At 38.6% G+C, this 13,871-nt stretch overlaps 1 protein-coding gene across 1 annotated transcript; it reads left to right on the plus strand.

Annotated features, from left to right (window-relative positions):
- The first annotated feature begins 1,388 nt into the window (after window positions 1-1,388).
- Window positions 1,389-10,198, plus strand: LOC126822139 (neuromedin-U receptor 2). The gene is made up of 2 exons (XM_050550913.1): window positions 1,389-1,512; window positions 7,634-10,198. The coding sequence occupies exon 2, from the start codon at window positions 7,668-7,670 to the stop codon at window positions 8,883-8,885; it is 1,218 nt and encodes a 405-aa protein (XP_050406870.2). The 5' UTR covers window positions 1,389-1,512; window positions 7,634-7,667; the 3' UTR covers window positions 8,886-10,198.
- Window positions 10,199-13,871: the final 3,673 nt, after the last annotated feature.

Genomic DNA, 13,871 nt, shown 5'->3' on the forward strand with positions numbered 1-13,871 from the left:
ATCCCTACATTGGCCGAGAAAGTTCATCTGGATTTTCCGACGTGCTTTCCCCTTGTCAGTGTTGCAGAACGGGGGGGCTGGCAAGGACAGCTGTCTAGTCCTTCGGATGATACGAAAAACCTAGGCCCCGTGTATACGTTGGAATGCACGTAAAAGATCCCTTGGCAGTTGGAATTTGATATAAGAGTAGGCGATAGTGCCACTGCCCGGGCAAAATTTCCCTCATAGCACACTCTATGGCGTATCCTCGTCTTCATTTTCCCAGTTGGAGCAGAACAGTAGGACGTTAAACCCCATTTCATTTCATTTCGTTTTAGTCACTGACCCTTGGCTTACAAAAATCCCCTGATGTAAACGCCAGTTTGTTTTTTCCATCTTTTTTGTGGTCACAACGGAATTTGATAAGAATAAGCGCTAAAACCGACTAAATTGTTCACATTTTATTGACGCGATAACAGTGCAAAATCTATATTAATGGAGATATAACTATTAAAAATATATATAATAACAGAGGTTATAGAAAAATATAAAAACCAAGATTATAAAATATAATAATGGAGATTATATAAAAAATTTAAAAATGGGATTATAAAATATTATATAAATGAAATGAAATGGTGTTTAACGTATGTCCTACTGTTCTGCTCCAAAACTGAGCTAATGAAGACGGGCATACGCAATACAGTGTGCTATGGGGGAAATTTTGCACGGGCAGCGGCGCTACGGCCTACTCTTATACCGAATTCCATCTGCCAAGGTATCTATTACGTGCACGCCAATGTGTACACGGGAACTCGGTTTTTCGTCCCATCCGATCTTCTAGACAGCTGTCCCTGTCAGGTCCACCGTCTTGCACCACTGACAAGATGAAACCACGTCGGAAAATCCAGATGACCTTTCTCGGCCAATGCTGGTATCGAACACGCGACCTCAGGGCCACGATGGTTCCCATTGTACACATAAAGAAACCCTTGACAATTGGAATTTCATGACGAGTTGGCGAAAACGTGCTGTCCAGCTCTTTATCTAATCCCCCATAATGTATCTTTAATGTTGGAACTGAAACCGGATTACAAATTAAAATTTGGCATGGAAATGTTTCCTTCGTATCATGCCTAGATAAACTCGAGCTCTATAACGTACAGCGATAACTATACTATACTATTATTAACGTATTACATCATACGTTGAGTATCACAGAGAAGCTAGAATGGGATATTAAATGACTCGATGATGATGACACCGGCCAATCATTTCGCTCCAATATAACCCAGTAATAGTCTTAAATCTCCGTACCGCGGTTAACGGAACTAATAGTCTCTGTTATCCAGACCAATAGTACTTTATTATATAAATATTGGTTAACGTGGCCAAGACTACGAGCATCACTTAGTCTGGCGGATGTTGATAATCATCGTGAACTTTAAGTTAATATTCAAAGGAGTTGCTCGTGTTATTCAATCATTGAAGTATTAACAGCTGAATATAATTGAGGACTTTGTCTGTATAAAAGTAAGTACCATTTGTACCACTGACAAAATTATATGGTATACCAGTTATATTAAATGATTACCTCTGAGTGTGTGTCATTGTTCCTTATTTTGTATATATATGTTCATTATACTATGGTTATCACTCTTTGCTTGATAATGACGGGAGCACCCTTGTCGAAACGTCACTGAAATAAATCTTTCAAGTAACTTATATTACATATAATTGTGTTATTCTCACCCAGTTACTAAATGTGGCTTAAACAAACGATTTATCTTTTTACTGTATGTTTCAGAACAGAACACAATATTTTAGGGAAACTGTCAATTGTTTATTATACAAGTATTCTCTTATTGTAATCATACTCGGGGTTACTTATCGAAACGTCATAACTTTCACTGGTTTATTGTATACGCACAACGTTTCGACATGTGTCCTTGTATCGTTATTAAGCACACTGATACTTATCGAAACGTCGATTTTATTTCATAAATGTCTAATAGAGAACGGGGGGTTGGATGGTTAGCGCGTGTGCGTGTATGATCAGGTCTGTCATTGAGTCAATTGGCGTGGTTTCGATTCCCCGATTGTACGTGACAAGGAGTAGGGTCGCCTGTCCAGCCTCATGGGTTTTCTCCGGGTCCTCCGATTTCCTCCCATTGTTAAAGACCCCTACGCGCAAGCGAATTATTGAAATAAAATTGAACCTTGTTTTGTCCCGAAATGACTTAGTTTGTGTCGTTAACCCCATCTCTCTCTCTCTCTCTCTCTCTCTCTCTCTCACACACACACATACACACACATAGTATCCCGCGTTTCGATCTTATCGTTATCAAACACATGAATAGTTATCGAAACTGCGTGCTTTTTATATAATCTCGGCGTTTTGATAATCATTATCGAGCACGGGGATACTTATATAAGCACAAGGATATTTACCGAAACGTCATGCTTTTTATAACTGTCACTGGTTTATTATATAAGCAGGGGCAGATCCAAGAATTTTTACAGGAGGGGGTTGGCCAGGCTCCTGTTAAGGACGTTTGATAGTTGACAATGCATGATGCCATCATCGTCTCCAAATTACCTAAGCTTACCTGAACATCGAGCCTTTTAAAGAGAGAAATCCAACATCCTGTTTGACCTAAATGTTTATTATGAAATAATAGGATCACATTGTGATTCAATTTCATTAATGCAAAGCATCAATTGTGATATCACACATGTCTATCATTACCTCTCGTTTTGAATGACCATCCCATCCTACCATCTGATGATAAAGGATAAAACACACGACCGTGACACTTTTCTCATAAAAGTGTTGTTTAACAATTTTTTTACGTAGCTGAGCAGAGGAGGGGGGGGGGTGCGCCCCCACCCAGATCCGCTCATGATAAGCACGACGTTTCGACAAGTATTCTAGTATCGTTTTCATACTCAATGATTCTTGTTGTCATGTTGTCTTGAAGAGTTCAGTGGTCGAGTGGTGTGGCATGTGCGCTTTAATATACATTTGTCTGTCAATAAGTAAATTGGCGCGGTTTTGATCCCTCACTTGTACGTGATACGGAATAAGATCGCCTGCCTAAGTGATTTATGGAAATGAAGTGGGTTATGTCAATCTAATCTACGGGAAATGTCACCCCAGTCGTTACTGAGGTACCACAGTACGGTGTATTTATTGATTCCAGTAAAACATAAGTCCATATTGGTTTTGTCTCCAAATCATGGCTCATACTATTAATGTTAATATAGGCAAGTGGGATTAATTAATTATCATTTATCAGCACGTGATCACGCTAAATGTGGAATATAAATATTGATTTAAAAATTCAAACGAGAGAGAGAGAGAGAGAGAGAGAGAGAGAGAGAGATGGTACACTTTCATTGCAATTATTCGCTTGCGCGTAGGTTGGGATGGCGACTAATTCCTTGTCACGGAAACCCACGCCACTTGTCTGAATGAGAGACATTATGATCAGTCGCCCTCCCCACCCCACCCCCGTATTTCAGTAATATGGCGGTTCGTAAGATTGAGGGGTGGTACGTGACAAGGAGTAGGGTCGCATGTCCAACCTATTGGCTTTCGCCATGAATTCCGGTTTCCTCCCACTGTCCAACGACCCGTACGCGCAGGCGAATGGTTAGCACGTGCGCGCTGTATCTAAGGCCTGTCATTGAGTCAACTGGCAGGGTTTCGAATCCCCGGGTTGTACGTGACAAGGAGTACGGCCGCCTGTCCAACCTCGTGGGTTTTCTCCGGGTCCTCCGGTTTCCTCTCACTGCTAAAAACCACCACGCGCAAGCGAATTATCGAGATAAAATTGAACCATATGTTAGTCCTGAAATAACCTAGTTTGTGTCGAGTAGACGTTAAACCCCATTTCTCTTTCTTTTTTTCTTTCGTTCTTTCGTACGCGCACGCCAACCTATGCCCGGGACCTCGATTTGTTCGTTCCAACCACTGGCCGGAAATGAAAATTCTTGGCCAAGATCTGGATTAAACCACCCTATTACTCAATGTACCACCGAGGCGCCCAAATAAATGAGAAACACAGACAGAAACAATTCATAACAAAATATCCATAAATTCTTTTGATGGCTGAATGCAATAAATCCGTAAAAGGAGTCGATATTTTTAGCCCTGTCGGGACCTCAATGAATATATTATGGTGAATAGATGAATGGAATAATAACTACTGATTCATCAGATCTTTATTCAGGGATTTTTTTATATTAGCATTTGGTAGATAAAATACTTGGACGTCTTAGCAATAATGAATAATTACCAACGGTTGAGTTTTATCACATCCTAAAAACTCTAGATATGGACTAGTGTAATACGCCAAGTTGGGGATCACGGTGGCTAAGCGGGTAGAACGCTGGCTCGCTATCCTGGAGGTCGGGGGGTTCGATCCCTGCATTTGCCGAGAAAGTCCATCGGGATTTTTCGGCGTTGTTCTCCATTGTCAGTGGTGCAGAACGGAGGGCCTGACAAGGACAGCTGTCTAGTCGTTCGGATGGGACGAAAAACCGAGGTCCCATGTACACATTGGGGTGCACGTAAAAGATCCATTGGTAGTTGGATTTCGATATAAGGAGTAGGTCGTAGTGCCGCTGTCCGAGCAAAATTTCCCTCATAGCACACTGTATGGCGTATGCCCGTCTTCATTAGCCCAGTTCGGAGTAGAACAGTAGGACGTTAAACCCCATTTCATTTCGTAATACGTCATGTGCCTTGTGTTTATTTTTTCTGCAACATTAATTGGGATATTGCCAATGTATCATATTTTGGGTTGTTTATATAATGTACATGTAATTCGTGGGCGGTGCAGGAAACCTGTTCGACAGTTGTGAATATTATACACGTAGTTCTAGGATTAGATCTATTCACAAGCACATCGGCAGATTCTGTCATAGGTCACGAGATGTAAACAGGGCTAGCGCTAAACCTAACACTAACCCTAACCAAGGTGGCCATGTCAACTCGATCCTACAGATTCCTAGCACTGCTAATGAACCGTATGTTAGCCCCGAAATGACCTATTTTGAATCGAGTGGCCGTTAGCCCCTCTCTCTCTCACTCCCTCCCCCTCTCTCTCTCTCCAACCGCTGATTTTAAGTCACCAATATCGTGAAAGTTAAATGAAATGAAATGGGGTTTAACGTCCTGCATTTTTGTTCTGACTGGACTCATGAAAACAGCGTGAATCTCTAAAATGGATGTCAATCCAAAATAATTCAATGTCGCATGTACAGAGATATCACAAAGTTATTGGCATCCTCTGAAAACGATATAAACTAGCCAGTATCACGTAAAAGTGTTCAATGAAACCTATTAATGGACATACTTTTAATCCGATTGAATCCAACTGAATAATTAATTTGAATACATTTCAGAGAGAGAGAGAGAGAAATGGGGTTTAACGTCCACTCGACACAAACTAGGTCATTTCGGGACTAACGTATGGTTTAATTTTATTTCAATAATTCGCTTGCGCGTAGGGATCTTTAGCAGTGGGAGGAAACCGGAGGACCCGGGGAAAACCCACGAGGTTGGACAGGCGACCCTACTCCTTGTCACGTACAACCGGGGAATCGAAACCCTGCCAGTTGACTCAATGGCAGACTTTATGATACAGCGCGTACACGCTAACCATTCAGCCATCCAATCCCCCCAGTGCATTTCAGAGTGGATTAAATCGTGAAAATATAAATACATGTATTGTGGTAAAGATGATCACGTGATCAGTGGCTTTAATATCGATAGTAGGACAATAAACTATAACATTAAATGATCTGAATGTGATCATCTTCTATCTTAAAAAAATATAAATGTACGGGGAAATTGATCAGCTGTGACAAGGTAACCATGGTTACCACGATAACCAATATTTACGTTGATCAAGGTCTTACTGAAAGGGGACAGAAGTAGTCGAGTCATACAATTCAGAGAAAGAGAGAGGATTTAACGTCCACTCGACACAAACTAGGTCATTTCGCGACTAACACCTGGTTTAATTTTATTTCAATAATTCGCTTGTCTTTAGCAGTGCGGGGAAACTGGAGGACTTGGAGAAAACCCAGTATCACGTAAAAGTGTTCAATGAAACCTATTAATGGACATACTTTTAATCCGATTGAATCCAACTGAATAATTAATTTGAATACGTTTCAGAGAGAGAGAGAGAGAGAGAGAGAGAGAGAGAGAAATGGGGTTTAACGTCCACTCGACACAAACTAGATCATTTCGGGACTAACGTATGGTTTAATTTTATTTCAATAATTCGCTTGCGCGTAGGGATCTTTAGCAGTGGGAGGAAACCGGAGGACCCGGGGAAAACCCACGAGGTTGGACAGGCGAACCTACTCCTTGTCACGTACAACCGGGAAATCGAACCCACGCCAGTTGACACAATGACAGACCTTATGAAACAACGCGCACACGCTAACCATTCGACCATCCCCCCCCCCTTGTCATTGTCAAATGTCATTGAGTTCCATAACATCGAATGGCTCACATTATATGTTTTTGATAAATAATAAATATCGGATAGTTAACCCCTGAAAAAATATTTGCACTAGTTATCATATTTATGAAGGCCATTAGAAAGTTAAGTCAATAATGGATGAGGTCAGGAATTACCAGATATTACGATACATATAAATAACATGAACACACGTAGGATCAATATAGTACAGTGGATTTTAAGCTGTTTCACAAATTGGTTTGAGGTTTGAGTCGTTTAAATAACACTATTATGGTTTATGGGTTGTTTGTCTGATGTTGAATACCAGACAACGTGTTTTTGTCTGAAACAACTCAAAAGTGAAGTTTTCGGGGCGTGTCGGATCAGGAACGGGTGCTGTTGTTGTTTGATACAACTCGAAAGTGAAGGATTTTGTTAGTGGGTGGGTGGTCGAACCAGGGACTGGTACCGAGGAGTTACTCATCTTGTTGTTGTTGATGTTGTGGGGACACTTTTCGAAAAAAAAAGTTCCGTCAATTCAAGTACGATTGACATGAAACTTGTTCCTTAGACAAATGCGGATCGATATCTCGACTTCGAGATTTGATATGTTATGTTTATAATGCCAAGGTGGCGCCAAGACGGCGGCGATGACGTCGTACTTGTTCCCGTTATAGACTGATTTCAAATATCGGGCAGTCAGTTTCCAATTTTTGTTCCGTTTTCAACTTAAATGACTGACTGTACCTAGGGGCTACTATTGTTGTTGTTATGGGGACACACTTCGGGAAAAGGGCCCACGGTTCCAAGGCTCCGCCATGAAACTTGTTCCTCAGATATTTGTCGACTTCGATTTTTGATATTTCGTGTCAATGCCAAGATGGCGGCGATAAAGTCATACTCGGTTCCTGGGCCATCGTAAGGTCGTACTTGTTACCGTAATAGTCTCAGGCCCGTAGCCAGAGGGGGGCAAGGGGGGGGCGACCATAGCTCTAAAATACCTACTGTAGACTGTGCCGGGTGTGCCCCCCCCCCCTAAAAACTTCACTGCCCCTCCGAAGCTAGCAAGCTGGCCACGGGCCTGAATAGTCTTCTTCTAAATATCGGGCAGTCAGTGTCCAATTTTTATTGTTTTCAAGTAAAATGACCGACTGTTTCTTTTTATATTTCAGATAGATTAGAAAGTGAAATCAAAAGACACAAAAGATGGACGCCCAGAATTTCATTTACATGACATTACAACCCAGTAGCATGACATTACCACCTAGCAACATGACATCGCCATCTAACAACATGACATTGCCACCTAGCAACATGACATCACAGACCAGTAGTGAGACATTAGAAAGTTTAAATCGTGCTGCCAGTATTAATCTGCTTCCTGTGATTATTTACATGGTCGTTGTCATGGTGATCGGAATATCCGGAAACTTAGTCGTTTGTTTTATTTATAAATCGCAGCTGAGGGAAAGGAACTCCAATTCTTTTCTTGTGTATTTAGCGGCTTTGGATTTAATTTCATGCTGCGTCAACATTCCATTTGAACTTTCCGATCTCCTTCTACCCTATACCTTCGATGCCCCAGCCGCTTGCAAGATTTTCAGATTTGTTGAAACGTGGCTACAGAGTCTCTGTGGGCTGACGTTGGTCTCTATTGCTTATTCGCGATACCGTATAATCTACAAACCCTTTAAGGACATTAAAAGAAAAGTTCTACCGTGTTCCATAATCACCGTGATAGTTGCTATACTGACGGCGGTGCCCGCGCTGGTGATATTTGGTAAGAGAACAGTGCCTACCTCGGTGCCGTCTATAACAGGTACGGAATGTTCAACAGATGATTCCATGTTAGATCATCCAGCAAGAATGGTTTATTACGCATGTTTATTATTCACGTTCGTATTCAGCTTGGTCTGTTTCTTGACCTTCTATATTCTCATAGGAGTTAGACTTATGAATCGACAAAACCATGCCATTGGAGAAACTCTACCCCAAATATCAAGCGTAAACCAACCGACCCAACAACACGTGTCTGAGCCGAATTCCTTGGAATCGTACCAAAGTACAAATATCGTTGTAAAACTTACTAGCAGTATCCAAAAGCTGTTTATTTCAAGGCCCAGTAACGCGTCTGCTGGACAAATGAAGTTGAAAACGGGACGGATGACCACCATTTTCCTAGCTGTAACGATATCGTTTGTATTATCCTACGTACCGTATCTCGTTGTTAAAATCCTCAAAACAAACCAATTTTATTTCAATTCAAGCGAAAGTATGACCGAACTGCTTATTTACAATTTCTGCGTACGCTCAACATTTTTAAGCAATGCCATCAACCCTGTGATATATGGGTTGCTAAGCAAAAAATTCCGGCACGACTGTGCTGTAAAAATATTTAGAAGAAAGAGGAGTTTACCTCGGTGAAATTAACAAATTCGGATCCAAGTAAAATTAACAAAGGTGGATCCAAGTGAAATTAACAAAAGTAGATCCAAGCGAAATTAACATGAGCTAATCCTCGAGATATTACAGCAATGGAATTTAGCAAAAGTGAACAGAAGTTAAATTCACAAAAGCGAAATTAACAAAAGTGAAATTAACAAAAAGTGAAATTAACAAAGTGGAATTGAACAAAATTGAAATTAACAAAGTTAACCCCAGTAGAATTAACAAAATTAATGTTTGCACGTATGATTAATTATATATTGACCCAGTGAAATTAATTATATTTGACCCCAGTTAAACTAAGTATAATTGACCCAGTGAAATTAAGTATATTTGACCCTACTGAAATGAATTATATTTGATCCCAGTGAAACTAAGTATAATTGACCCAGTGAAATTAAGTATATTTGACCCTACTGAAACTAAGTATAATTGACCCAGTGAAATTAAGTATATTTGACTTTACTGAAATTAATTATATTGGACCCCGAGTGAAATCAGTGACTTAAATTAAAGAATCCTATATATCTTTATTTATTTAAATATTTCCGAATCTCATTGTAAATATTTCCCGTCTTCATTAGAACAGTCGGAGCAGTATGACGTTAAACCTCACTTCATTTCATTGTAAATACACATCATCTCATTAAAATATTGTATATATTTAGTTATTAATACACATTACCATCTAATCTGTTTTAAGTTATCAATACACTTTACGTTCTAATGTGTTTTAATCATCAATACACTTTACGTTCAAATCAACACATTCTACTCCCTCTCTCCCCCTCTCTCTCTCTCTCCCTCTCTCCCCTCTCTCCCTCTCTCTCTCTCTCTCTCACACACACACACATCTCACTCCCACCAGCCCACGCCCCTATATTATTCCAGTGCCCTGTTTCTCGAAATCTTAACTAAAGATAAAATCCAATTTTAGTAGATACTTCAATTTTGATTGGCTAAGCACTAAAATCAATTTAATATTTTTCAGTCAAATTACTAAAATTTGGATTTTATCTTAGTTAAAATTTCGTGAAACAGGCGCCAGGAAGACTATTTAAATTTATGTCATATTATGTATTATATATACTTTATATACTTTATTACACCTGATATTATTTATAATCCATTACCATGGTAATCTATTATTCTACCTATGTATCATATGTATGTCTAATGTGTAATTATTTATATACATTGCAACACCTGATAACACCTGACAAAGGACAAACAGCTAGTTTATGAACTGGTGTATATCATAACGAAATAAAGTGGTTGATTTTTTTTACCTGGATGACGTATTTCTTATTTATGTGTATATATTATATATTATTATCACCTGAAGATTTGTTTATATCAGAATGAAGTAAAGTGGTTGATTTTTACCTTGACGTATTACTCACTGAGTCGTGGATCATTTCAGTGAACCATAACATACCCGGTGAAATTACCTATATCGCATTCTAACCATGTACACGATAATTACTTAAAGGTCAAAGGACAAGCTTCATAATTTTTTTTTAAATAATCCAAGTAATTATGTCAACAGCGATTTCCTCCGTTCTCCGTGAGTAGTCGTAACTTTCCGCCAATAAAAATGTCGTGACGTCATTTTAGTCCTTCTGCTCATAGAAATATGGACTAGAATATGTGCAGAAGGACTAAAATTACGTCACGGCATGTCTATTGGCGGACAGTTACGACTACTCACGGAATGTGGCGGAAATCTACATGTGGAACTTTACCGGGGATTTTTAAGGTGAAAATCCATGAAACATGGCGAGATTGTGTTAAAGGCTCAATACCACTCTTGTTGTAACTGAATAATATGTCCCAATCTTTATTCTGGTCAATAAATTGTACTATTTTACAATATTCCAATAAATTGACGATACAAATTTCATCTTAACACACCTAATTTAAAAAAAAATGGAAAAATTCAACTAAATGATTTGAAAAGCCTAACGTAAACTTTTTCAAATGTGACTTGGATTTAAAAATATTTTCGAACCCTCTGGACAAGTAAAATCGGATTTAATAGATAAGTTACACAACAGGTAGGACACTTAAACATCTAGTACTTTGAATAAGGCTATTATTTATTTTCTGGAGCTGTCAGGCCAGCAAGAGTGTTATTGTCCCTTTAAGGAATCACAAAACAGATCCCTATCAAAGTGGCCACTTAATATTTAATGATTTCCGCTATCACTTCATTATCACTCCCGGAATCTTTTACACCCCACAGTTCAAAGATGTATTTTTAAGAATATTAGTCGGTCTATATAGGATTGTTTGAGAGGATTGGAGATTAATCCCTATAGCGATCAGTCATGCATGTACACATAGCACATCATATCCTAATTTACTTAGCAAAATGTGATTGGCAAATTATAGATGATGAGCCAATACCGGAAAGGGTGGGTGCATAGACACACGCAGTGAACCTGACTAAACCCGGAACCTATTTCGAGCACTTGTAGGCTTTTTCTCCACAAACTCAAAATGTGTAAGGATCCTCCAATTAGTGTACGGTCGACCGGATATCTGGCCATTGTCATTTGGCTTATTACAGTTTTGACATCTCACAATTCCAAGATGGGTGCGATCGATGATGTGAGAAAGAGAGAAATGGGGTTTAACTTAACGTCCACTCGACACAAACTATGTCATTTCGGGACTAACACATGGATTGTTCAATTTTATTTCAATAATTCGCTTGCGCGTAGGGGGTCTTTAGCCCACTTTGATTTCGAATTCCAACTGCCAAGCGATCTTTTTCGTGCACGTCAAAGTGTAACGGGGACGTCGGATTTTCGTCCCATCCGAACGACTATATATACTTTGTCCCATGCCAAACCCTCCTGCAACACCGATATCCGGGCACACGACGACGTGTAATATCCATTTATAGAAAAGGTTTCCTCGCTAGAAATATAAATATCTGTAGTAATTCTGTCAGATATAATTAACTACAATCCACAGCTTATCAAATCAGCACGGAAATCGAACAACTTAATTAAATCCGGTTTATAATCGTTAAGATTGTAAATTGAATCAACCCCCTCGAGTAACACTATCTTCGTGATAACAGATATCCGTTTATCAATATAACATTTATTTACATTATCAGGAACCATAAATAAAACGGCTGCATAAATACAACAGGAACTAAACTACACCAGGACTATAAATTAAATGACGGGTTCCGTGCCAAAACAGCCTAAGTCAGATTTAGGTTGTTTTGACATAGTACTATAGCGAAATAACCCTAACAGTTCTCCATCTTCTATTGACAAGCATATCCTGCTACGTCAACTCTTTTCACCTAAATTTTAAGGTTGAAACCACGACGCCCTTGGTGTCAATTGACTTACGCTACTTTGCTTGGTAGCTCTCGGAAAAAGAGGGTAGTAAAAGTACGAAATAGGGTCATGGTCACTGTGATAAAGTATTGTGGACAAGCCTTAAAATCGATTTCTGTAGTAATTTAGAGTACATTTCGATATTCTGTCTGTTAAGATTTATGAATAAAGTATTGCAGATCACCAAAATAACCAATATTATTTAAATCAGGGTGTAGTTATTGGCTAGTTCCTCAGTTTCTCTATTGCTGACTTAGGTCGTTTCGCCTGGCAATGAAAGATACAATATTGTCTATAAATGCGTTTGCTCACATTAACCTAATCTCTTTTCTAGAATATCCTTCTATATTATTTTTATTTCTTAATGAACCCCGTGTTGTTTTTGTCTTAATTTATTGCTGTCTGGTAAATGGCGAGGATACTGTAGCTGGGATTGTAACAGTTAAACCAACTGTTCATTTTTAGCGACAGATTTCACCTTTATGAATATAGTAGAGGATATCTAATATATTCTTTGAATGGCATTTAGTAATTGGAACATAATCAAAAACACACTTTTATGGATAACAATTACTATGGTTTATTTCACTGCGACGTTTCAACAAGGTTTCACAAGTCGTTATCAAGCATACACACAAATAGATACAAAATGAGAAAGATATGAATATAAATATACAAACATCAGTGCGAACTATCCAATGGAATGCAAGGTGAGTGAGCATGATTAGCTATAACAAGCTATTGATGTAACAAAGGTGCATAATCGTATATATTAGAATTGGCTTATTGTACAATTAAAAGATGAAACAGGGGATTAACCAAGATTAACAAATATTGAAACCATACACAGTGTACCATAACGGAAACCAGTATATACTAAGATTACTAAATAAACATACAAGAAGATCAAACTGGGGGTTTATAGAATTATATCGAAACCATAATGTTTACATTGATTATAACAGTTAAGAAATATAAAAATTTACGGTTATGTTTTAAAGTCAAGTAATAAGTTGCATATATGTATTTACAAGGTGACTACATATTAAAGGGTTGAATAAAATATAAATAAATAAGGATAAATTAAGCAGAATGCCCTATGATGAAACCTTTTTATAATTATAAATATGAGAGGTATGATATATTGTAATTGAGTTACATAACATAAAATACTGTGAATAGCTAAATAAATTATAGAAAATAATTGAAACATACAAATTTTACATATTGATAACAGAGGATTATAAAATGTGAGGGTTGTGGGTATGGAATATACAATGAATTCGGTATTGGAAAATGTTGCCGTGGAAAGGTATAAAGATTCTAATTGGAGGTTCATCGTTTTGGGGTTTATCAGGTTTTGGTAGGTCGGCAAGTGTGGCATTGATGAGCTTGCCGACCTACCAAAACCTGATAAACCCCAAAACGATAAACCTCCAATTATAATCTTTATACCTTTCCACGGCAACATCTCTCACCAAATCAGAAGATTATTGAAAAGGGAAGCAGATATTGAAACCACTTTCTTGAAGGGCGCAACAACCAAAGACATAGCAAAAGCGAATGGAAAGTTGAACCCCACCAAACCCTTCTCAGCAAAAGG

Source organism: Patella vulgata, chromosome 5 (genome assembly GCF_932274485.2).
Source record: "Patella vulgata chromosome 5, xgPatVulg1.2, whole genome shotgun sequence".
In the NCBI taxonomy this organism is placed as follows: domain Eukaryota; kingdom Metazoa; phylum Mollusca; class Gastropoda; family Patellidae; genus Patella; species Patella vulgata.

Coding starts and splice junctions, on each gene's coding strand:
- LOC126822139 (XM_050550913.1), top strand. CDS start 7,668: ATGGACGCCCAGAATTTCATTTACATGACATTACAACCCAGTAGCATG.